This window comes from Sminthopsis crassicaudata, chromosome 3, assembly GCF_048593235.1.
Source record: "Sminthopsis crassicaudata isolate SCR6 chromosome 3, ASM4859323v1, whole genome shotgun sequence".
In the NCBI taxonomy this organism is placed as follows: Eukaryota; Metazoa; Chordata; class Mammalia; order Dasyuromorphia; family Dasyuridae; genus Sminthopsis; species Sminthopsis crassicaudata.
This window is the reverse complement of record NC_133619.1, coordinates 528,893,882-528,919,897: the sequence shown is the minus strand read 5'-3', so window position 1 is coordinate 528,919,897 and position 26,016 is coordinate 528,893,882. Positions and strand designations below refer to the sequence as shown.

The 26,016-nt window shown below is 35.5% G+C and overlaps 1 protein-coding gene across 4 annotated transcripts in view; it reads right to left on the bottom strand.

Moving 5' to 3' along the window:
* Positions 1–10,585: 10,585 nt before the first annotated feature.
* EXPH5 (exophilin 5) overlaps positions 10,586–26,016 on the bottom strand; it is a 102,647-nt gene continuing 87,216 nt past the window's right edge. For all 4 annotated transcript variants that reach the window (XM_074304324.1, XM_074304325.1, XM_074304327.1 and 1 more), the window contains 2 exons: positions 23,789–23,921; positions 10,586–19,658 (listed from right to left, as the gene is read on the bottom strand). In XM_074304324.1, coding sequence (XP_074160425.1) covers positions 14,044–19,658; positions 23,789–23,921 — 5,748 coding nt within the window. In that variant the 3' untranslated portion in view covers positions 10,586–14,043. The remainder of the gene's footprint in view (positions 19,659–23,788; positions 23,922–26,016) is intronic.

Below are 26,016 nucleotides of genomic sequence, written 5' to 3'. Positions count from 1 at the left end.
CCAATTAAATTATTTATACTTAAACAAATTTCAATGCATGAATATCATGTTTTTACAGTCTCTTCTAAGTCTCCATTGGGATTCATTTTTCACTTATTTCTACTCACTTTTTGTCTTACATGGTTATAGTAAGTATAGTAAGTACACACTATTCCTTGACTCTGCTTTTTATTCATTCCTTATTTCAGTAAAATTTTTTATATGTTATAATTGTGATCTCAATTGTATTATAGAATCCAATAAGTCAAACATGTGAGTGTCTATATAACAAGTAATATAAGGGGACCTAGAGACACAAACATAAGAAACAATCACTTCAATGTAAAAATTAATGTTTTAATGTACCACAATTTATTCATCCATCCCTCATTGTCATTGGGCCCTTTGTTTCTAGATTTTTTTCTCAGGTACAAATGATAACCACATGTATCTCTTTGATTATATGATTATTTTTTTGATTTTAGAAATGCCCCAAAGAGATATTCTGAATGTCAGCTTTATTTGCAGAGCTGTTCCTGTCCCAATGTTATTTAAGAGTCCATGGTGCAATTTGTTGTGCCCTTAAGTTCCACTGTTTCATAAATGCATGTTTGTATTTTTATATCATGCAGAAGTCTCAAAGGTTTATTATATTTAGGGGTTGGAGGATGAAGGAGGGAGACAAAGAAACTCTCTCAACTCCTTTGTGGGTCACTCTTTTTTTCCTTCCTCAGATCAGTGAACCTGTGAAGCTGGCCAAGTTTTTAATGTTAAAGTAATGGAGATGGGAGAGGGACTTTGGGATTATTTTGTTCTGGGGTGCACTCTACCTGCCAGAGAACCAGTGAAATTTTGCCCTGCAGTTGAATGGAAGAACAATCCTGCTTCTATTTCAGGTCCCTAAACCAGGCTCCATCTGACACTAACTAGTGCCTCATACTGGGCTTCCAGGAGCCTCTAGAAATACCTCTCACCTCAGTAGTTAAGAGACTGAGGGGCTGCCGGTGCCCAACGTGGGAAAAGGAGGACATGTTTGTGACAAGTGGGAGCACTTGGTGGCCTAATCTCCTTTCAAAAGTTTCATCCTGGGGGCAGCTGGGTGTGGCAGTGGATGGAGCACCAGCCCTGAAGTCAGGAGGATCTGAGTTCAAATTCAGCCTCAGACACTTAATACTTTCTGGCTGTGTGGCCCTGGGCAAATCACCTAATCCCAGTTGCTTCAGCAAAAAACAAAACAAAGCAACAACAATTAAAACAAAAAAACAAAACAAAAAAACAAAAAAACCCCAAAAGTTTCAAGTTGGAGAGAGGGGAAGGGAACTGCTGAGATTTGATTGGTAAATGATTAGATCAGTCCTTGCTTTTGTACTACAGACTCAGGGATGAAGAAATAGGGCGACAGGATAGGCAAATCAAAGTCACGGCAGGTTTGTTTGTATTTTTAAAAGGCCAGTTTAAACATGTTTAATCTCTTCACCTCACCACTCAGCCTCCATTATTTGAAGGGGGAGAGGCTGAGAAAAATAAAGAGGAAAACATTGTTACTCAAGTTTTCTGAGCATGCCCAACCATGAAATGTTTCCTTTCAATTAAAACACAATTTTAATTGAATATTTGGCATTTGCTGAGTATATTTTTGTCACCTTTACAAAAAAGTTAAAAAAAAAACAAAACAAGAAAAGCCCACAGCAAATCTCTAAACAAATTAGAGCTGGGATTTATATAGCTTTGCAAAGTATTTCACAAATATTGTATAATTTGATCCTCAAAACAACTCTGTGAACTGGGTGCTCTTATTATCTTCATTTTACAATTGAGGAAATTGAGACAGGCAAAACAGCTGGTTGAGTCCAGATTTGAACTCAAAGCATTCCTGAAATTCCAAGCCTGGTTCTTTATATACTGCTTCACCAGATTGCCTAACTAACCAAGGGTGGGAGAGCAAGAAAAACTCTTTTTGCCACTATCATAGTAGTCAGGCTCTTGATTTTTCTTTTAATTTTGCTGGCTTCCCAGGGCAAATAGAGCCTGATCCAAGTGCCTTTCAGAAGTGTGGATTGAGTGAGAATGATTTTCAGTACAGCATGTATCATAGTGAGACAGCAAAAAATTTAATTGAACAATCTTTCTATGGGTGCAACAGGATTATAGACACATTTTTAACTTTTCCCCTCCAAGTTTTCCAAACTAATTTTCTTTTTTATTTAAAAAGGTTTTTTTTCCCACTTATTGCACAATTCCAAATTGACAAGCATTTATTTTCTCTCTCCAGTCCCCAAACAAAACAAAACACTTTGACTTTATGAGGTATAGTCAAAGAAAATTAATCCTCATATTGGCCATATCAAATAAAAATGTCTTATTCTGCATAGTTAGTCTATTATTTTTCTTTCAGGAGTTCAAGAACATGCTTCATCAGGAGTCCTCGAGTTATACTTGATGGGTTGAATTGATGAGAATTCAAACAAAGTCTTTCAAACATATTTTTATAATGTTGTTTTAGAACAAATTGAACTTCTGGTTCTGTTCACTTCAATCTGTATCAAGATTATACAACTCTTTTAGGTTTCTCTAAAACAGTCCCATTCATTTCTAACTATGATAATATTCCATTACATTCATGTCCCATAATTTATTCAGTCATTCCTTAATTGAATACCCCATTAGCTTCTAGTTCTTTGCCAACACTAAAAGAGCTGCTAAATGAATGAATAAATGAGTATTTTTTATACATAGGACTTTCCCCCTTTTAATTTCTTTTACATTGTAGACTTTGTAAATATACCACTGAATCACTGACCTATTTTTAATGCTGTTCAAAGGTCTCTTACAAGTATTGGCTATGGTCACAGAAAGTAGTCATAAATTACAGTTTAAATTATGCTGTTAAATGTTGGAATCATTGTCATGGTTTTCAAATGCCCATCTGACAATATTTTATATTTCTGACAGTATTTCTGCATACTTTTATTGTAAACTTGATTTGGTCACTCAGCCTATCTGACCTGAACTCTCTCAACTCCCTTCACTTCTTTACCTTAATATGCCCTCATCTGTCCTCTCTTCTTTCTCCTCATTTTCCCAAAGACAAGATATCTTTTCTAGTTCCTAAGGCTAACTTCAGTGATCTCGTTCTCTGCTTTCTCTTCCAGGAACATAGTTTATCAATCATTTCTTACATTTTTTAAATCGTAAATCTACTTGCAAACATGTTCAGCCTTCCCTGTCTTAAAGAGATCCTCAGAGGATATGTCTTTACTTGGAAAGGACCTATGGAACCATTTAGTCTAGCCCTCTCATTTTATAGATAAGGAAACTGAGGTCCAGGGAGGTTGTGTCTCTAGAGTTAGTGTTCTTTCCACTGCACCAAGTTGCTTCCCTTCCTTTAAAATTTCCCTACCTTTTCTCACTGCTAAATTTCTTTATTTTTTAAAATTAATTCTTAATTCTGAACATCTTTACTTTCACTATAACCTCCTAGAATCTGCCTGCATTCTCTATTAAAATTGCTTTCTCCAGGGTCACTAACCTCTGCTTTTATGCTTTTTTCTGTAAAAAGCTGAGCATATAGCAAATGATTTCCATGTCACCGATTGTATCCTAGGATGCATTGCCAGCAAGGCTGTTCAAGAACATTGGAAGTAGCAAATTATCAGTTCACAGAAGTCATGATTCATTCAGAGCACGAAGGTTAGTTACACAAGTTGCAAGGAGGGAATTGAGTCTCAAGGTGAGCCCGAGGCAGACATGACTTTCAAAGAGCAGGTAGGAAAATATAGTCCAAGATTAGGTGTGAATTTAAAGAAACCAGGAGGGCAATGAATCCTGAATTTAAACAAATTGATCAATAAGCACTAATTAAATCCTAGGGGTTTGATAGTAAAAAAATTCTCCACAGAATCCAATGACTCTGTCCCTTCTGACTTCTCACAAGTGTTCTGATGATTTCTTGAAGTTTATCAAAACTAAGATAATTTTATACATTAGAGCATAGTGGGAATCAAAAGAATTAATGAAGATGATACAAAATAAAAACAATAACAAAAACCTTGTCACTATGCTAATGGAATTTTCTTAATTCTGATGCCAGCTGTCTTTTAATTATTTCCTATTTTTATGAAATTCCTATTTAATTTAATTATTTCCTATAATTCTATCTATAGTTTGTTTGTAGAGGGTTGTGAGCTCCCTAAAGATAGGGGCTGTCTTTTGCTTCTTTTTTTATATGTCTAGCTCTTAGCATAATGTCTGGCAGATAGGAAGTATAGCATGTACTTATATAAATAAATACACACACACACACATACAGATAAAATAACTGCAAAGTAATTTTGGGAGAGAGAGAAAGCATTGACAATAAACAGCAATATAAACTTGCTTGGAAATTTACATTTTATTTTATTTTTTAAAATAGTATTCTGTTTTTCCCTAGTAACATCATGAAAAATTTTAGCATTTTTATAAGTTTTTGAGCTCCAAGTTTTTCTCTTTCCCTTCCTCTCTCCCCTCCCCTCTTCTGAAAATGGTAGGGCAGTTTGCTATAGTTTGTACATGTGCTATTATGTAAGACATATTTCCATATTAATCACAGTTGTGAAAGAAGAAATAGAACAAAAGGAAAAAAACAAGAAAGGTTAAAATAAGTGAAAAAATATGCTTCAATTTGCATTCTGAATCCATCAGTTCTTTATCTGGTTATGGATAGCATTTTCCCTCATGGATTTTATTTATAATCTAAAGTCTTTTCTCATTAAATATCCTTTTGTAAAGGTTAATTGAATTTAATTGGTTAAATTGAACTGTGGTACTAACACCCAGAAGACAAATAGTGGAAGAAAGACACCAGAATGGAGACTTAACCCAATGGCATCATAGAAAGACTTCCCTGATTCCTTACATATATCCCTCAGTCCCTGAGGGGGAGATATAACTGGTTTAGTCCTAGAAAAGTAAGTCCAGACTTTTGCTATAATTTTCATTTTTATAGAAGTAACTTTAATTTAATCAGGAAAACTGCCATGATGATTCTTTCTTTGTGATATTCTTTAACAACATACTTCTCTTACAGTTCTTTCTGACAGCTTCCTTCTCTTTTAAGGTGAGCATCATCCAAGGCTCCATCCTTTTTCTCTTTTCTTTTCACATTCTCTTCATTAATGATCTCATCTATCTCCAATAATTATCTCTTGGTAGAATGATTCCAACTTATATAGTCTGACCTCAGTCCTCTCTAAGACTTTAAATATTACAGTTCCAACATCCTTCAAACTCAGTACATCAAAAGCTGAACTTTTATTCTGCTCTTCCTCTGAATTTTTGACCCTGTTGATGGTATTATGATCTTCTACCAAAGCTTCAAACTTTATAGTCAACTTTTGACAGTTTTCTCATTCCTCATCTATGTTTACTCATTTGCTAAGGTCTAGACATTAATTTTTCACATTTCATCTCTTTTCATTTCTACAATTGCCCTAGAACTTGCCAGAATTATTATAGTACATGTACTATGTAAATATATATTATTATAGTATATATATACTATACTCAGGGGTTCTCAAACTACAGCCCTCGGGCCAGATGCTGCTGGCTGAGGACGTTTGTAGCCTGCCCGGTTATGGCAAATGAGCTGAGGGGTGGAGACAAAGTGTGAGCTTTTGTTTTTACTATACTCTGGCCCTCCAACAGTCTGAAGGACAGTGAACTGGTCCCCTATTTAAAAGTTTGAGGACCGTTGTACTATAGTACAGAGTGGTATCAATTAATCAAACTAGCACTTATCAAATAAATGCCTATTTGCCTGCTAGCACTGTGCTAGAACTCTGGGGATATACAAAAGTGAGATAGCCCTTGCTCTTAAGAATCATATAGTCTAATGTTAGTGAAAAATATTTTCACAAATTAACACAGAATATGTACAAAATAAATGCAAAGTAATATCAAAGAATATAAACAACTGGGAATTTAAAAAATAGCTACAGTACATTTAGTTCAAAATATTCCCTAGACAGTTAGAAATGGAAGACTAGAGGTCAGTAGAAAAGTTAGGGTTGTATATGAATAAAAAGATAAAGCACAAACTCATTATCTTGATAATAAAAGATTTCCAAAAATCTATCTCCAATCTGGTTTTCCAACATGAACTCATGCTATTTCTCTTCATTTGTTCTATATCTTAGCAAAACTGAATTTGTCCATATCCCCTTATTCTATCCAGTTTTATGATGCTATATGTTTTCATACAATCATCTCACCTTGGAACTGATGCCTTTCCCCCTAACCTCTAACTCTACCTCTTTAGAGCTTAACTCGAATCTGGCCTACTCCATGAGGTTCTTAAAGATGTTCTAAATTAAAAGTTATTTATTTTCTTCCTTAAAACAAACTAGCCCTCTTCTCTTTCCTGACCTTTAGACCTGCATCTCCAACCACCTTCTAAAAAGCTCCAACTGATGCCTCCTGAAGGATCCTAAACTCAACATGTCTAAAACAGAATCCATGTATTTTCCCTTTAAATTCACCCCTCCTCTTAGCATCCCTATTTCTGTTAAAGCCTCATCATTCTATTCATTCAGATTTCCTAGGAAGCATCTTTGACTTTTCTCTCACCCCCCTCTATCCATATCTCTATGACATCTCTCAAATCTGTCTTCTTTTCTCCATTCATTATTTTCCAGGCCCTCATTGTCTTTTATCAGGACCTTTCCTATCTCCATTCCTTCTTTCCAATCCACTCTCCATATCAGTTGCCAAACTGATATTCCTAAAATACTTGTCTGGCCATGTCACTCCTCACCTCTGCCTCCTGGGACCCATACTTCTTTTCAGGGCTCAGCATTAAGAGGCTTTTCCTGATATCCCTTGTATTCTTTGGAATTAATTTGCATTTATTTTGTACATATTCTGTGTTAATTTGTGAAAATATTTTCCCTTAATATTAGACTGTATAGGGGCAGCTAGGTGGCGCAGTGGATAGAGCACCAGCTTTGAACTCAGGAGGACCCGAATTCAAATCTGGTCTCAGACACTTAACACTTCCTAACTGTGTGACCCTGGGCAAATCACTTAACCCCAGCCTCAAAAAAAAAAAAAAAAAAAGAAGGAAAGAAAAAAAAATATTAGACTGTATGATTCTTAAGAGCAAGGACTATCTCACTTTTGTGTCTCCACAGAGTCTAGCACAGTGTGTAGCAGGCAAATAGGCATTTGATAAATGCTAGTTTGATTATTATCACCTATAAAGACTGCTTTTTTGTATCCCATGTCTAATTTGTTGACATGCTTTATTTTCTCTTTTGGAGTTTAAGCTCCTTGAGAACAATGGACCATGTTTGTTTGTTTTTTAATCTCTGTATCCTTAGCAGCTGGCACTTAGTAGACTCTTAACAATCATCAGTCAAATTGAACTGACCCTCAAATTCAGCTTCAAAAAGAATTAAATAAAATTCAATTTGTTCACATTCTGTAGAAATGTCAATTTAGTTCATCCCATTTAACCTCTTAAATTTAAAAAGGAAAATGAGAAAAAGGGAAGTAAAAGGACTTTTTCAAAGTTAGTGGCAAAATGAGGATTAATTTAGGTCTCCTGAATCTTTATTTAAAAAGCAACAACCTAGATATGTTCATACAATGTACTTGCTGTACTTCAATTAAGTCATGTTTTTAACACTTTTCTTCACTCAAGAATTTTTTTTTTTTAGAAAGTTATGCACTCTTTGCAGATAATATGATGGTATACCTAGAGAACCCCAGAGATTCTAATAAAAAGTTATTAGAAATAATTCACAACTTTAGCAAAGTTGCTGGATACAAATAAATCCACATAAATCCTCAGCATTTTTATACATCACCAACAAAATGCAACAGCAAGAGATACAAAGAGAAATTCTATTCAATACAACTGTCGAGAGTATAAAATATTTGGGAATCCATCTACCAAAGAATAGTCAGGAATTATATGAGCAAAATTACAAAACACTTGCCACAAAAATAAAGTCAGATTTAAATAATTGGAAACACATTCAGTGCTCTTGGATAGGCTGAGCGAATATAATAAAGATGACAATACTCCCCAAACTAATCTATTTATTTAGTGCTATACCAATCAGACTCCCAAGAAACTATTTTAATGACCTAGAAAAAAGAACAACAAAATTCATATGGAAGAGTAAAAGGTGGAGAATTTCAAGGGAAGTAATGAAAAAAAAGTCAGATGAAGGTGGTCTAAGTGTACCTGATCTAAAGCTCTATTATAAAGCAGCAGTCACCAAAACCATTTGGTATTGGCTAAGAAATAGACCAGTCGATCAGTGGAACAGATTAGGTACAAAGGACAAAAAAGGGTACAACTATAGCAATCTAGTGTTTGACAAATCCAAAGATACCAACATTTGGGATAAAAATTCATTATTTGAAAAAAACTGTTGGAAAAACTGGAAATTAGTATAGCAGAAACTAGGCATGGACCCACATTTAACACCATATACCAAGATAAGATCAAAATGGGTCCATGATTTAGGCATAAAGAACGAGATCATAAATAAATTAGAGGAACATAGGATAGTTTACCTCTCAGACCTGTGGAGGAGGAAGGAATTTATGACCAGAGGAGAACTAGAGATCATTATTGATCACAAAATAGAAGATTTTGATTACATCAAACTAAAAAGTTTCTGTACAAACAAAACTAATGCAAACAAGATTAGAAAGGAAGTAACAAATTGGGAAAATATTTTTACAGTTAACAGTTCTGATAAAGGTCTCATTTCCAAAATATATAGAGAACTGACCCTAATTTATAAGAAATCAAGCCATTCTCCAATTGATAAGTGGTAAAAGGATATGAACAGACAATTTTCAGATGATGAAATTGAAACTATATCCACTCATATGAAAGTGTTCCAAATCACTACTGATCAGAGAAATGCAAATTAAGACAACTCTGAGATACCACTACACACCTGTCAGATTGTCTAAGATGACAGGAACAAATAATGATGAATGTTGGAGGGGCTGTGGGAAAACTGGGACATTGATACATTGTTGGTGGAGTTGTGAAAGAATCCAACCATTCTGGAGAGCAATTTGGAACTATGCCCAAAAAGTTATCAAACTGTGCATACCCTTTGATCCAGCATTGCTGCTATTGGGCTTATATCCCAAGGAAATACTGAGGAGGGGAAAGGGATCTGTATGTGCCAAAATGTTTGTGGCAGCTCTTTTTGTAGTGGCTAGAAACTGGAAGATGAATGGATGCCCATCAATTGGAGAATGGTTGGGTAAATTATGGTATATGAATGTTATGGAACATTATTGCTCTGTAAGAAATGACCAGCAGGATGAATACAGAGAGGCTTGGAGAGACTTACATCAACTGATGCTGAGTGAAATGAGCAGAGCAAGAAGATCGCTGTACACTTCAATGCTGTATGAAGATGTATTCTGATGGAAGTGGATATCTTCAACATAAAAAAGATCCAACTCACTTCCAGCTGATCAATGATGGACAGAAACAACTACACCCAGAGAAGGAACACTGGGAAGTGAATGTAAATTGTTAGCACTAACTGTCATTCTACCCAGGTTACTTATACCTTCGGAATCTAATACTTAATGTGCAACAAGAAAATTGGATTTACACACATATATTGTATCTAGGTTATACTATAACACATGTAATAATATGTATAGGATTTCCTGTCATCTAGGGGAGGGAATAGAGGGAGGGAGGGGAAAATTTGGAAAAAAGAATACAAGGGATAATGTTATAAAAAAAAATTACTCATGCATATGTACTGTCAAAAAAATTTTTTTATAATTTTATAATTAAAAATTAATAAAAAAAAACAAATAAAAAAAGTTATGAAAGGGAGGATTCTGGGAAGATGGCAGAGTAGGTTGGTAAATTTCAAGCTCTCCAGATTTTCCCCACAAATAGAATAAATTTGTGCCTTAGGGCAAACAGACTGGTGACAAATGAGAGGACTTGGGGTAGAACAGGTGTCCTCCAGACAGCACCAAGATCTGAAGAAAGATCTAAGGCTGGGATTAACCCGTATGAAATGCAAACACCTCAGGTTAGCTCCACACAAACACCAAGTAGGAAACCCTGGAGTGAGCTGGGTTTGTGGGCTGGAGCCTCAGCAGGAACTACAGAGACTTTCACCTCCCAGACTGTGGAGTCAGGTCTGAGTCCAGAAAGAATGAAGGACCCTCAGCTGATTAAGAACGCCAGACTCGGCTGTGTGAGAAGGGGCCACCATACCTGTGAGAGCAGAGGCAGTGGGGCTGGGATGCTGCTGCCTGCCGGCACTTTCTAGAGGGTGAAGCTCTTTGTTTGGGATTCCTGGTCAGAGGGGAGAGCTAGAATGAAGACGGCCATTCCTCCCCCGCCCCCCATTAGAAGTGCTTCTACTATTTAAAAAAAAAATACACTTGCAAAGAAAAAAAGAATCCCACCATAGAAACATACCATAAGAACAGGAAAGACTGGGTTTCATTTTAATAGAAACATTTATTTGAATAATATTACCTATTTTGAGTTTTTTCTGAAGTTCACTCAAATTTTATTAATTCCGAAAAGAAATAAAAGCCAAATAAAACACTCAAATCTTTTAGCCCATTTATTTGAAAACAAGAATTTATTTAATATTACATTTTTTTGTGGCATTGACATATTTAGAGAAAAGGTTTAGAGGCAATGGCATATAAATGACCACTAGAAAAAGTTTCAGAAAAAGTGCGTTAAGGCTTATTTGTTTCAGCAATTAGTTATACCTCAGTGACTATGTAAATTTACAAAGCTGGAGAAAACAAAACACCTGTACAAACATGCACATATACAAACACATACATATATACATATATATGTACATGATATAGCTTAGGGCATGATTAGTGGGAATAATGAATTCTCTAGGGGGTCTCATATATTCAAATTTACACTATTCAAAGTGTGTAAAATATCATAATTGCCTCTAGCCCAGTGAGAATTTTAATGTAAACACTTCAAGAGATTCATTATTTGCACTAATTGGGACCTGGCTATAGATTCAAATAGAATTATTATTCTGAAATAATAATGCTACTATTCTTAATAAGATTTGTTTGCCTTGTCCTATGGCATGACCAAAAAAAATAATAATTTACTTCATTTGAGAATTTTACTTCTAAGTAGCTTTCTTACCATTGTATAAGTTTGACTTCCTCCCACTACTAGCTTCAGTGCAGGTATGTGTTGAATTTCGATTGACTATTCTATTTGCTTGTCGTATCAGACAACCTAATAGAATTATGGGTTTATTAACTATTTATTAGCTTCATAATACTGAATGATCCATTTAAAGTAGTTTCTCTAAAATGTGATCAAATGAAGCCTGTATTAAATCAGCCATATGCTCTATGACTCATGACTCCAAGAGTTCATTATCCATGTACATAAAATAATTGTTTTATAACTATGCACATTAGTGTTCCCTTTTGATTGGTCCATCTGTACACAGGTATTATTTTGACATGGAATATTTCTTAGAAAACAAGTTTGGAATATAAAAAGGACTAATATAAATTATATACACCAAAAAGGATATCTTAAGAGCAGCAATTTGTATGTTAAAATACATATAAAATAACTACACTTCTTTAACGAAGTATTTTATATAAAATACAAAGAGAGAAGGAGAACAGTACCTTCTATAAATCTGTTTTTGTGACTTCAGAATCAGGTTTAACAGCAAATAATAAAGCTGAAAGCTAGCTTACGGAAAGATTTAGACCATAGATGGCCAATGCAGAGAATTCAGGCCCAAGAATAACTGTTAATCCCCAAATCTACTACTTTGGTTACACTCTAGACTTCAAAATCCATAACTTCATTTCATGTGGTGTGACAGAGATTCAGCCTCATTTATAGTGATAGAATTAGCAAGGCAAAGAAGACTTGTTTTTCAACTTTGTGGAGTATTAGGCTTCTTTTGCATTTCAAAAATCTATTCTTAATGTTCTATACGGATTTGTAACAAGAAAATGAGCAGTAGTAGGGCAGAAAAAGGACAACTGAAAAAACATATGAATTTTAATAAATATATGTTCAGCTTCATGTTCTAGTAACACTTGAATTTAAAATTTTAAAAATTCAAACATTTGGTGTTTTACTCTGTACTTAAAAAAAACATGGTTTAGCTATGTTCTCAAGTCTTCAGTGGGACACTAGATTTCAGATTCAAATTAAGAACAGAATTTGTGGTAATTGTTCTATTTTCCTACATTTGAGACTCCTGGGAATATAAGAGGCAAAAAAGCCTGTACTGTACTTACAGGCAAGATGGAGATAAAGACATATTAATTATAATACACTTCCTTCTCATAATCATACATTCCTAGAATCTTGAAGTATGTTACCAACAAGTAACATTAGCTGAAGATATGAGAATAAAAACAGACAAGAAAATATTTTCAGGAAAAAGAGAAGTGGATATAGAATATAAACTCATTATCAGTCAGACGATAAAAGGAATTTGTGAAAATATATGAAAGGATTTTCATATATGTTCCTATGAAATGGTTTCCTATTAAACAGGAACCAATACAACTTTGGGTTAAGGAAGCAAGATCTTAGATCTATGAAGTAGTTTTCTATCTATACCACAGTATTTTTTACCTTGGCCATCCTTACCTTAGTAGCATTGCCTTTTATAATTATTTGAAGCTATCTATCCTACTCCAATCTAAGCAAATAATTAGAAAGAAACCAAAGTGTCAGGATTTTGTAAGTGCCAGAGTAAAAGAATCTGATGGTTCAGCACCATTTAGATGTATAGAGATGTAGGAGTCCTGAAGTTTTACTTAGGATGGGCAGCATTTTAGGAGTGTAGCTAATGCCCTGTCTCAATACTTGTGTGGCCCTTTGGAAGTCTTAACTTCACAAATATTGAAAGTTGGAAACAAATTTGGAAACTTTTAAAAAATTACCGAGGTTACAGCAAAATTAAATCAGTTTTAGGATAGAAATACCTGCTTGCCATGGTTTTTCACAGACAAAGATGATGCAACTAATTCACTATCATACATCATATCTACCTGGCCACATCCTGGACCTGCTCTATTAACTCACCTGGTTCACTCAGTTAACTCACTCCTAGATGGCTTTTCGTGATAATTGGCATTTCCATAGAAACTTTAACATTTGAAAATCACTCCCCATGCCTTATTTCATTTGAGTTTCACAATAGCTTTGGGAGGTGGATCCTACAAGTAATATTATCCTCATTTTACAAATGAGGAAGTTGAGACTCAGAGAGATTGATTAATTTGCTCATGGATATACACCTAGTTAGAATCAGGGACAGGATTGGAACATAGATCTGCATGTCTTCAGTACCTGCTCTAGCATGCTGCACCTAAATGAATTCAGTTTCTTATATATAAATCGTCAGCTTTATCATCTCCCATTCTTCTAGTCTTCAACTCTATAAGAACACATCAGGTTAATTAAAAAAAAAAAAAAAAAAAAAAAAGAACCTAGTCTTATATTTCCCCCCTTCCCAAAACATAAAGTCCTCAAATGATGACAAAATACTCATCTTCTTTTATGTGGGAAATAATAGCTTATCATTATCATAATTTCTATCATTTTAAGTAATATTAAGAGAATAGAACATGAGATTGCTGGATGATTAGCAATATCAATCTTTGGGGGAAGAAATTAGAAGCTGTATTGGAGATGAAAAGATAGAGAAGATGAAAAAATCTAATGACATACTCCCTCTATGGCAGTCCTATCAGGGGCAGTCAGGGAAAGTGTGAAATCTCCTGAAGAAGCATTTGTCTTATCTGTAAGCAGCAAAAAACAAACAAACAAAAAAAACAAGCCAGAGTTGTTCATGCTGAATCCAGGTGTGTAGTGGAAATGAGGAATTAGATCACTTTGCCCAGTCTAGGTCTTTTGTCTCTTAAGTTCTCATGATCAAAATGCTATTTACAACAACATTTAACCTGAATTCCAAGGAATAACAATTGGCTATTAAAAAAAAAAAAAAAAAAAGTTTTTCTCTTTATTGAAAAGAGACCTCAGAGTTCTGATTCCTTTTCAGCTTCATCCAAATAGTACTCATCATCTGTAGTAGTATCCGTGTCGGATTCTGAATGTACCTCAAGTTCGTCCTGATAGATGTTAAGCAGCCCCTTGGAAGACAAACCATCTTTTGGTATTTTGCTGTCAGGAGAACTGGAGGTTAGTGACTCGGGTCTATTAGCAGGATGACTCGCATCATTTGTTAGAAAAGTGGTATTCTTAAGTAAATTTGGCCTCCACAATCTCCCTTCCGTGAGCGATCTCTTTACATTTTCCAAAAAAGCCAGCTGCTGTTCCTTCCCAAAAATCCCATAGTCAATTGGTCTGGAGATGGAACTTGTAGACCTGGGAGCAGGAGCCCTGGTCCTATCACTTCCCAGACCCCAGCTGTCATTTTCATCACAGCCAGAGAGCTCAGAAAAAGATCGGAACCGTCTTCCATACCCACTTTGGACAGGAAATTCATTCCCAAGTTTCCATCTGTTCTGGGCATTGTCAGAAAAAGTACGTGCAGAAAAATGGCGCTCACGGATTTTCTGAGGTTGACTTATTTCTTGCTGATTACTAAGCACATTTATGTTTTTTAAACTCTTGGAACGATAGAGATTTGAGTCAGGCTCCCATTCTTGGGATGAAATTTTTTTTCTCTGTGACAAAGAGCTGGGTGGCAGGATTCTTTCTTCAGAAATTTTAGAATCAAATGGGAACCTTTTTAGCTCATCAGAAAAATCTTCTCTCCCCACATTGGAAAGTATAGATTGGGCTATAGTTTCATATGCTGTCCCCAAAGTTTGAGGGCATTTGCCTTTTTCTGTTAGCATTTCATCTTCAGAGTTTGTGGTGCTCACCTGGTTCTTATTTGGTTTGGAATTGTTGATCATTGTTTTTTGCTCACTTCCATAAGTGGCAAGTTTCTGGGTGGAATTTAAATGAGGCTGGGGAGGGGTCTCAGTTTTACTCACTTTAGTTGTTTGAAATGCAAAGTTCTCAGTTTCACTAGGACCTAATTTCTTGTATTCATATGTGGACTCTGGGATCTTGAGGGTGGAGTCAGCTGAAAGGGGAGACATTTCTGGTTTACTAATAGATAAACCACTGGCATTAGGATTGACTTCCTCTTGTGGAAAAATAGTAGCAATGTGCCTTCTGGAGCTCATATCTTTTGTAGAGAATTTTCTGCTGACTTTGGATAAAGCTGCCAGTTTTTGTTTAACAGAAGTTCTATTTTTCCTTTTCTCTAAATTGATTTTTTCTTTGGTGCAATCCAAGTCATTTTTAATTTCGTTTGCTGTCTTGGGAGGTGAATATTGATCACATGCCAGCCCTTGCATTTTCTCTTTAGCCTCTGTGTTCTGGGCATCTCCTACTTTATTCAACATAATTAAATCCTTATCTGCAACACTTCCTTGAGATATTTCCTTTGGTTCCATCAATGATCTTTCTAAGTCAGGTTGACTCTTACAGTTCAATTTCTCAGGCTGAAATTTGAGAGAGTTGGAAGGAAGGGATAAATCTTTGCTTTGCAAAGCAGAATATGTTTTTTCAATTATTTTCTGGTCATCTGTTTTAAGTTTCCCATTAGCAGTTTCTGGATGTAATTCTCTCAAATCATCATAGAAGGATATAGCTGCAGGTAATGAATGTATTTTGTCATTAACTTCTTCATGAGGACAATTTCCATGTTTTCCTAAGATTTCTCCTATGCAAGGTCTGTCACTAGCATCATCTCCCAAATGACTATGGATGACAGGACTCCCTCTTTCATATACTTTAATGGACTTTTCAGGATTTTCAAGCTTTCCTTCTTTAACGAATTTATCACAAAGCATTGTTGGTGAGTCAGGGATATGTCTGGTGTGCTTTTGCCATTTTTCTTGTTCCTTTTGATGGCCAGGAATAAAAGAAAAGGTATCCATACTTTTGCTTTGTAAATCATCCGAGATTGTTTTAGCTGAATCATTCTTTGTAGTATTAAATTCTTCTTTACAATGAGAAATACCTTCAACCAACTGAGAAAACCTAAAGTCCATTCCTTGTAATGTCTCTGCTGAGGGCTTCTCTGCCCCAGTATATGGACTATGTGGTGACTGTAAAGCAGATGCTGATTCAATGTCATGTGAGAAGGAATGCTTTCTCCATTGAATGCTGCTAACAGATGCATGTGGAGATGTAGGTGTTCCTGGTAATGATTTTGAAGAAGAATTGAGCTTCTTTTTTCCCAGAGAAATAGGCAATGTTGCATCCCCCACTATAGTTGATTCTGGGGAGAAACATATACTTTGTGTGTCACTTTTAAGGAGATCATATAATTTTTTGTTGGATTTCCGTGGTAAAGTGTAATAGATTGAAACCACCTCAAGACATTTTACATTGTCTTCATCACCAGAAACAGTAACTGTGCTTGTTGTCTTATATTTATGTAGGTGTTTTCCACTTTGCTTTACTGACACATCTGTTGGAAAAGATGAATGTTTTTCATCAGGGAGGGAAAATGTATTTATAAAATCATCTGTCTGGGAAGAAGCTATTTTGCTCTGACTTTCAGAATGGACTTGAAAACTTTCTGCATGAGAATGATATTTGGCTGGTTGTAGAGAACAATCCTTAATTGATGGGCTGTTTTCCTGGGTGGTAGAGATCAGCTCCTCAGGCCTTGGTGTTAGAATAGAAGGCTCTGTCTCTAGGCCATAACATAAATCTCTTCTGTCCCCTCTACCTGAGGAACATGTAACGAAGGGCCTGGACAGAGTCTTTTTGATTTCAAATGGAGGGGGTCCTTTCCTAATAGAAGAAGGTGCTATGTTTCTAATGTTTGTCATCATCTCCACAGATGTGGGCCTTAAAGGGGAAGAGTCCAGAGGGCATTCCCTATCTGGTTCAGAAGAATTGGAATTGTTTTTATTTGAAAAACATTTCTCTAGTGGATCTTCCATGTTCTTTATTTGGAATGGAGGGGGCCCCTTCCTAAATGAGGTGGACATTATCTTATTTTCTGACTTTATATTGTCATTTATTAGAAAATTGGTCAATTTTCTTGGGAAGGTACAATAAATGTCAATGGGCTCAAAAGACTGGGAATTGCTCTGATCAGGGACTATGTCACGACTGTCATTTTTCTCCTGTCTCAAGAAACTTCCTGATTTGCTTAACTCCTCAATACATGATACCCGGCGCCTTATTTTCCCCTTTCCTCTCCCAAGACTGAAAGGATGGTTTGGATGGCATTTATCAGCATCCTTCACTTTGTGATGATCAAGTCCTTGTATATCCCCAGGAGCCTGATTTTCTGAAGAACTGAGTGATAACTGATTGCATTGATTCTTGTTACCAGAATAGGTATTTTTTTCACTTTCCCCTTGAGATGGATCTTTTCCCAGAAGACTCTTTTTTGAGAAAATTTCCTCTTCTGCTAATGCATTACATGTGAAACTTAATGAAGTAGCAGAGGGAGTTACTAAAGAAGCCAAGGAAGGGCTATTGGGAGAAAAAGATGATGGAGGACCTTGACCATCATCTGGTGATGATTCTAGGGAATGGTCTGATAGGACTTGATTTTCAGCAATCTTGATGCAGTTGACAGAAGGGACTGATGCATTTTTTAATTGAATATCTTCAGACTCTAAAAGAAATGACTCTCTAGGATGCTCTAGGGTTTGATCATTGGCAGTTCCTAGTTTCCACTCTTCCTTTTCTATGCTGGTAATACCAGCATTGTTTATCCCAGGTTCTTGCTGACAACCTTGATTTTGTTTGGGAAAAGATAACGATGTTCTGTTTTCCTGAGAGAAAGGAAGTGAAGTTCCCAAATCTGGTTTTCTTTCTGCAATAGAATCTTTTTCTTTTTTAAGTGCATTTGATTTATCTCTGTTTGAAATGTAAATTTTGGAAATATCCCTTCTGCCAAAGACTCCAGTTGGCTTTTTTGAACTCCTAGAGATAGATGCATTAAAAACAAATTTATTGCTGGAAAAGGTGGCTGAGTCCCTAGAAAGACACTGCTGATAATCAGGTGTAGTCTCAGTAACTATTGATTGAGAAACAACTGGTGACATTTTGTCTGCCTGGCCTGTCTCATTCATCTTGTTTACTTGCCTTACATTTTCTGATACAGATTCTGTCAAATCTTTCTCAGGATTCAACTCAGGGATCCCAGTGTTTGATTGGTTTCTGGCAACAGAGACAGAATCACTATTGGTTTCAATAAGTTCTATTTGGCTTCTTAAAGGGAGAGAGGCAGATTCATCAGCAGTAACCCCTTTGGTGTCCCATAGTCTAGTGGCAGTATTCTGGATGTTAGAACTTGGAGGGGTTTCTGTTTTCTGTAAAATTAAGGGGAGGGAGTCTGAGGATGACAAATTCTGAGTGGTTTTAGGTAAGTTGGGTTCTGAATTGGCATTTGCTTCCATTGGAGGCCATTTCGATTGAGTTACTAGCATACCAGGTTTGACTTGACTCTGGGAGTAAATATCTGGGGCAATCCAGAATTTGTTTTCTGTTGTATCCATGGAGGGTGTGTGCAAATGTTCATATCTTTTATTTAAGACTGCTTGGTTACCATTATCTTGTGATAGGACTTCCATGTCTTCTGCAACACATGTTTGCAAATTTAAGTCCCTGTGAACTGACTCTTCTTGATTTCTGAAGAAATTTGTTCTCCAAGATTGATATGGTACAGAAGTGTTATTATGGACAGCTGACCCCTCATTTATATCAGTCGAAATCATTTCGAAGTCTCTGTCAGAAGATGTGAATTCTTTGTTTCTCTGGTAAAAGTTGGTCAAGAATGGAGAATCTTCTTTTTTGCTCTGAAAAGGACTTCCTCCAAATTTTTTCAGTCCCCTAGGACCAATGGTATTCCAGTAGTACAACCTTGAGAATTTGTTTTCATGTTGGTGGAGGGGCATATTTTCAGAATTCTCAAGTGACTCAGGACTGGTTGCTCTATCCCTGGGAGCATGTGGCCTAATGCTTTGGTATGCATTACTAGAACGATAAAATTCATATCTCCTACTTTCTTGAGGCCTGGTGGGATATGTATCCTGATGGATAGGGTCAACTTCCATTGGGGACTGTGCCCTTGGAAACTCTTCCTGGTCCTGAATATCTCCAGGAGAATGTGGCCTGTTCCATACAATGGATGACAGAGGAGTTCTTCTTGGACTTTGTTGATGGCTCCTTGGTATAAAAACACTCTTCCTTTGAGTGTGGGATGGTAGATGTAGACTATTTGCTGTGAAATGTCCTAAAGTAGGAGAGACTGAGGGTCGTATTCTATCAGAACACAAAGATGAACTGCCAAAAGTCTTGTGCACATATTTCTCTTGTGAGACTGTGTGTTCTCTTGTACCATATATATCATAAATGGTTTTTGTTCTATAGGAGAAAGTTTTAAAACCTTCTCTAGGAGTTGATGGTCTTAGGATGTCATAGATGGATGAAGTCGAAGTTTCACCATAATTATTTCTATGTCCCACTATGAGACTGCCATTTCTGCTCCCAGTGTTGTAAAAAGGACGGATCTGTGCTCCAAGTCCACAGTGGATTGGTGCTCTTGTATTTGCTGAACTTAGGGCTTGTTCCTGAGCTAGTTTGTTGTCCAAGTCATCTAAAACTAAAAAGGATAAAATTAATTAAAATTTCCTTTTGTAAAGTGATTACATAATCTAATTTTAATTTCTATTTATACAATGCTCTTCCCAACAAAGCATGCTCATTTAGGATTCAACCTGCATTGTATCATCTTCAATGTAATGATAATTGAATGAGTTACATTTCACTGTGTTTTCAAGGTATTTTGCTTTTTTAAAAAATATAGTAATTGTAATAGAGTGATAGAGTATATAGACATATACATACATACATATACATAAAGAGAGACAGAGACAGAGATACACACCTACACACACACACACACACACACACACACCGAGAGAGAGAGAGAGAGAGAGAGAGAGAGAGAGAGAGAGAGAGAAAGAGAGAGAGAGAGGAGAGAGAAAAGAGAGAGAGAGAGAGAGAGAAAGAGAGAAAGAGAGAGAGAGAGAGAGAGAGAGAGAAGAGAGAGAGAGAGAGAAGAGAGAGAGAGAGAAGAGAGAGAGAGAGAGAGAGAGAGAGAGAGAGAGAGAGAGAGAGAGAGAGAGAGATTTCAAAGGATGAAATAGGCTGTTGGTTATGGTTTCTTAGTTTTCTAATTGATCCTGCATTTTGTACGTTACCTTTTATGGAGTGCCTTGGAAAAGGAGTCTCATTATGCTAGCTCTGTTCTCTAACTGGGTGACCTTAGTCAAAAAAACTTTACCTTTTAGAATCTATTGTTCCATCCTGTTAAGCTCTTTAGGAACTTGGTTCTGTCATCTGATTAATTGTCCATCCTTCCACACTTTATGTCAACTGTAAATATGATGAACTTGGCAACAGTTTGTGATAGTGGGGAGAGTTGGGAGAGTTCTATATTTGGACTTAATCCTTGATTAATATCAACTGTAAAATGGGTATTAAAATAGCACTTACCTCATAAGGTTGTTAGAATCAAATGAGATAAAATTTGTAAAGGACCTAGCATAGTGTCTGACATATATTAGGTGATTAACTGGGCTCAAATCTGTTATTTGCCAGTTTACTATTTGTATGGTCTAGAACAAGTCTTTAACCTCTCTAAACTAAACTGTCATTAACTGCAAAAAGAAGAAATTGGGTTAGATAACTTCAAAGATTCCATAGTCCATAATCCCTATAACTCTAATAAATAAATAAAGTAATCCTAAAAAATCATCACTAAAAATGTATAACAGAATAAAGTTTAAACACCGAGAGGAGGCAATCCATTAGAGATCTTCTTCCAGACTGGCACATTGATCTATTCATGAAAATTCTTGGTTCAATCACTTGGAAATCCACATAACAACTGTACTTCCATGTGGTTCAAGTTTTTTCTTTTCAATAGAATATCAAGAGATGCTTGGTTAAATGCCTTGCTGAAATCAGGATAAAGCATTCCTCTGATCCAACAGTTAGCGACTCTATTAAACATGGAAGTACTTTAAGATGCCAGGTTCTCTGAGACTGCTATAGAGTAGGTAACTTTATTATCAAATACTGTAGAATAACCTTGTATTTCCTATCCAGGATGAAGACTATCATTTGAAGAAATTCTAATATACAATAATTTCATCTGATAATTAATTATGAAAAAATTCCTTAATATAAAATATTTCATTTCAAAATTCCTTCCAATATGAGTTCTCCCTAGGTCATTTTCAAATGACTATTTTGGAGGAAAAAACCCACAATTTTTTTCAGTTAGGAACAAACACAGTGTGTTCCAATTTATAAGTGGAAATTGCATCTGTAGTTGAGTTTGTGGAGAGAGTCCTGTCACTTTTATTGCATTAAGGAAAATCCTGATATGACTTTTCAGCAGTTCCCTGGACTTTGCTCTTGAGGCTTCTTGGAGTGCCACAGCTGGCAGAAGGGAACACCAAGAATCTTAGGAAAGGCAACTAAGAAGTCTTCAAGGGATCATCATCATCATCCTCCTCCTCACATCATCAACATTTAAAAACCTCTTCAATGTTCTCAAAACTTTTTTTTACATGTATCATATCATTTGACCTTGAAATTACAAATTTATAAATGTAGAAATGTCATGTAATAAAATATACTTTAAATAATTATCTCAAGTCACTGAAGACCAGTTTTAGGCTGATCTTCTGGATGTAGGGAACTCTCATGAGTAAACTCCTTCCATTGACAAAGATCTATAACTTGTAAATCTTAGAAGCTTGCCTGAGTTACACTGAGAAGTTGAGGATCACACAGTTAGTTTAGGTCAGAGATAAAGCTTAAACCCACATCATCCTCCTGCAAGCTTGCTCTATATTTATTATCCCCGTGATGCTCCTCATCTAAGTCGATGCTCCTCATCTAAGTCCATAAAATTGTTTTCCTTTATTAGTTAAATGGAATAAATAACACTAAAATATGCAGCAAAAGAAAGAAAAACCCACTCATGTGCTGGCAAGATACTAGCTATTAAAACTGACAGCAAATTCCTTGTAATATTACAGGCAGCCAGTTCAGGTGTTTCTCCATAGAATTTTAAATCCATAAAGATTTTTTTACTCACGACTCTATGTTTTCAAAATAGCCTGAAACAGCCTTCTTCCATTAATGAAGCCAGCCTTCCACAAGCAGACCTAGTTGTGTTATTTCTCTGGGTGAGTTTGATCTTGCTAGAGCTCCAAAGGTTTACTGTCACGCCTCTTTGAACTTTTTATACTAGAGGCTTGAAATGATATCATGAACTGAGGTGATGTCACTCTCCTGATCTCAGGTCATTTTAGTTATTTCCTCAAGTTGAAGGTGAATGAATGTATAATTACTTTTCAAAGGATCCAATTGTTGGAAACAAAAATGTTTTGTATGTAAAAGATAATGTTTTGTGGACTTATGGAACTAGTCTCAGAACTTTAAAGTTATACCGCTTACAGGTTAATCATTTAATAATTATAAACAAATTATTTCTTCAAATGGTTGCCGATAATAATCTGGCAATAACAATAAATTTAGAATGCTACTTGAATAGAGTTCTAGGATTGTAGATTTAGATCTAGAAAGGATTAAACATTAAACATTATTACTACCTCATATAATTTCAAAGGAATATTAAAGGACCTTTTCTGAGAATATTGACTCAATAGATATTACTCACAAGAAGCATGTTGTTTTGATGCTTTTTTTGGGGGGGTTTTGATCACTGGCAGAAGGAGCTCTCAAGGAATAAATTCCTTTTGTATTGCAGATCAATATCCTCTCTAAATCTTTAGTTTTAGAATTGCCTAAAGCATTGAAAGATTAAGTGGCATATGTGTGTGTGTGTGTGTGTGTGTGTGTGTGTGTGTGTGTGTGTGTGTGTGTGTGTGTGTGTGTGATTATATAATCAGTTCTGGCTCTCAGGAAGGACTTGAACCAGAGCTTTCTTAGTTAGGTCAACTTTCCTATCATTGTGCCACACTGCTTCCCTAATCTCCTTTTTTTTTTTTTCCATAAACCTGTGAACAAACTTTTTAGGTAAAGCACATCAGAACAACACAACACAACAGAACCTTTAGGACTGAAAAGGACCATAGGCTATTTCATTTAGTTCAATATTTTACAGGTCCCCATTTTGCAGATGAGGAAACCGAGTCTGAGAGATGTTAAGTGATTTACCAAGGATCACTACAGGAATGTGCTGAAAAATATGTAACAACTGAGTCTCTAAGGGAAAAAACCAAGCTGTACGGATGACACACTTTTAAATTTAATTTGCATTATTTTCCATCACTTTTTAAAACAATAAACTTAATCAACAAAACAATAAATCAAATCTTGATTAGTATTTATATGACATAAGTATATTAGTGTTTGCCAATTTTGGAAGTATAAATGCTCTCAATGAAAAATAAGCAATCGGTTGTAAAGAGCCAATAGGAGCTGACACCAGCATATGGTAGCCACAAACTTGGTAAGTGTCTGGGTGAGGACTTGAATTCAGGTCCTCCTAAATCTAACATTGTTCCATGTAACCACCTACTGAGGGGTCAAACCAAAAGTCATAAATAAGTCCAGAATTCCTACTCCAGAGGATTTTCTATCATAATATATTTAGCTATTCACCATGCACAGTACCTTAGGCTTTTTATTTTATTTTTATTTTATTTTTTTTTTCCCCAGAGAGGTTTATGAATCAGTTCACAAACTTACCATTAAAGAATTCATTCTCTAGCTGGGAAGCTTCCCATGGAGACAGGCCACTTCCTTCCCTCATTCTTACAGACTTTGAGGGAAATGCTTTATTTGATGATTCGGTGTTTAATGGTGAGTTGTATATTCCTGTCTGTGAATTTTAAAGTGAAAAGCAGACATTGATTTTAGGTGTTTTGCAAACACTTCATTCCACACTGAAGCCTACAGACTTGATTTCTATGTTAAATGTCTTTCCACATAGAATATCCAAAACAATATCATTTTGGGGAAATTTTGGAACATTCAAAAAAATTACAAAGTAATTTCCCTGACGCATCTTCCCTATATACCATATATAATGCTTTTTTTTTCTATTTGAAATTGATAATGAGCCTCATTTTACCACCATTTACTTTTTAGAATTCAGTCATAATCAAAATACCATTATTCTTTACAAAAAAAAAAAAAAAATAGTAGCCTTAGTATGGGTCCTTGGGCAGACCTCAATTTCTAGGATTCAAATTTTTCTTACTCTAGGATTGAACATAATTTGATTCACTGAAAACAGATGCAAAAGTCAGCAAGCATTTATTAAGTGCTCCTTACATACTGTGCTAAATAGAAGGAACTCTTAAGAAAGTAAAAAAACGAGACTCCTGCCCTCAAGGAGCTCACATAATAATCAGAGAGACAGCATGTAAAAAGCTGCATATATACAAAATATTTATGTAATTGGGAGGTAATCTCAAAAGGAAACTAGTTGTAGGAATTGGAATTCTAAGTACTTGTTGACTCACTGACATAGCTGCTGTAACCTCTGTCCAAAAGCCCATTGATAGCGATTCTCCTTATTGGCAGAAATGAAGGCCCTGCCCTGTCCTGTGTGTGGGGTGGACAAAATTGGTCAGAGAGCTTCAGTTTTTCAAATTTCCTCCTTTAGGACTAGTCAAGCTTCAAGATTTCTTTGAACACTGAATCTCCTTTCAGCTTTAAGACAGAAACTAGAAGAGGCCAGTTCTGCTTCATTCAAATTTTAAGTTTGCCTTAGTTATTTACCTTTCAAGGAGGTGACAATCAAATACCTACAGGGCTTTTAGCACCCTGTTACTAAGGAATAGTTTAATATAAATAAAATCTCATTAGCCTGTGAACTCCTAGAGAGTAAGGATTAAGTTGGGGCTTTTTTGTTTGTTTATTTGTTTTGCTTTTCTTTGTATTCCCATTGTTTAACACTATGGTACATAGAAGACATTTAGTAAATGTTTATTAACTAACTCATAGTGGTCTGGAGGTCCTTATTAAATACCCAAAGTCTTTTTAAAAAACATAGTTTACTCCTATTTAACTTAATTCATTAAGCATGAAAGTGAAAACTTGAGTTGAAAATTCAGCAACTCCTTTGGAAAAAATGCTGAAATTTTTGGTCTTGGTTTTGGCTTTATTTCATGTAGAATGATGTGAATAATTTGCCATAACAAAGATCCAAAAAAGAGCCTAAAAAGTGCTTTAATCAGTAAGTACTCAACTTACTGTAAATAACAAGAGAAAATACAAAAAACAGAACCAGTTAAGAATATAATTTTGTTCATAAAATCTCAGTTAGGAGAATAGTGAAAAATTATGAGCAGTGTCACTTCAAAAAATAGACAGCAGAGAGAAAAATCAGTTTAAAGAAAGGTTAGCTAGAGTAAAAACTAACCAGAGTTATCCTGAGAACATTTAAGGATAAAACTCAAAAGAACAAAAAAAACGAACAATTGAGAAAGCCTACAAAGATTTTTATGACAAATTCTACTTACCAGCAAGAATAATAGGAACCACTATATTTGAATTTTCACAGCACATTTCTGGATACACTTATTGAACAGGAAGAAATGTCACTTAATAGAATAAAGACAGTAGAAACACTTGAATTGGGTGAAGTATACAGAAAGAAGATTTGTGTTGGAGGTGACACATTGAAGAATTGATTACAAAGTATTTAAAACATGAAGATACCAAAGTTCTGGGGAGAAATCTTGCATCTTCTTAATACCAATAAAGGGAACAATGAGACCATTAACAACTCCTGATATATATCTTACTTTCCCATTTATATATGATTTTCATGAGAATAATTTGTACATACAATTGTCTGAATCCTTGATGAAGACATTAATAGGAAACATGAAGGCTTTTTAATGTTATTTTCCACAGCAGACCACATCTATGCTATCATATAATTGACTGAAAAATGTAAACAAAGA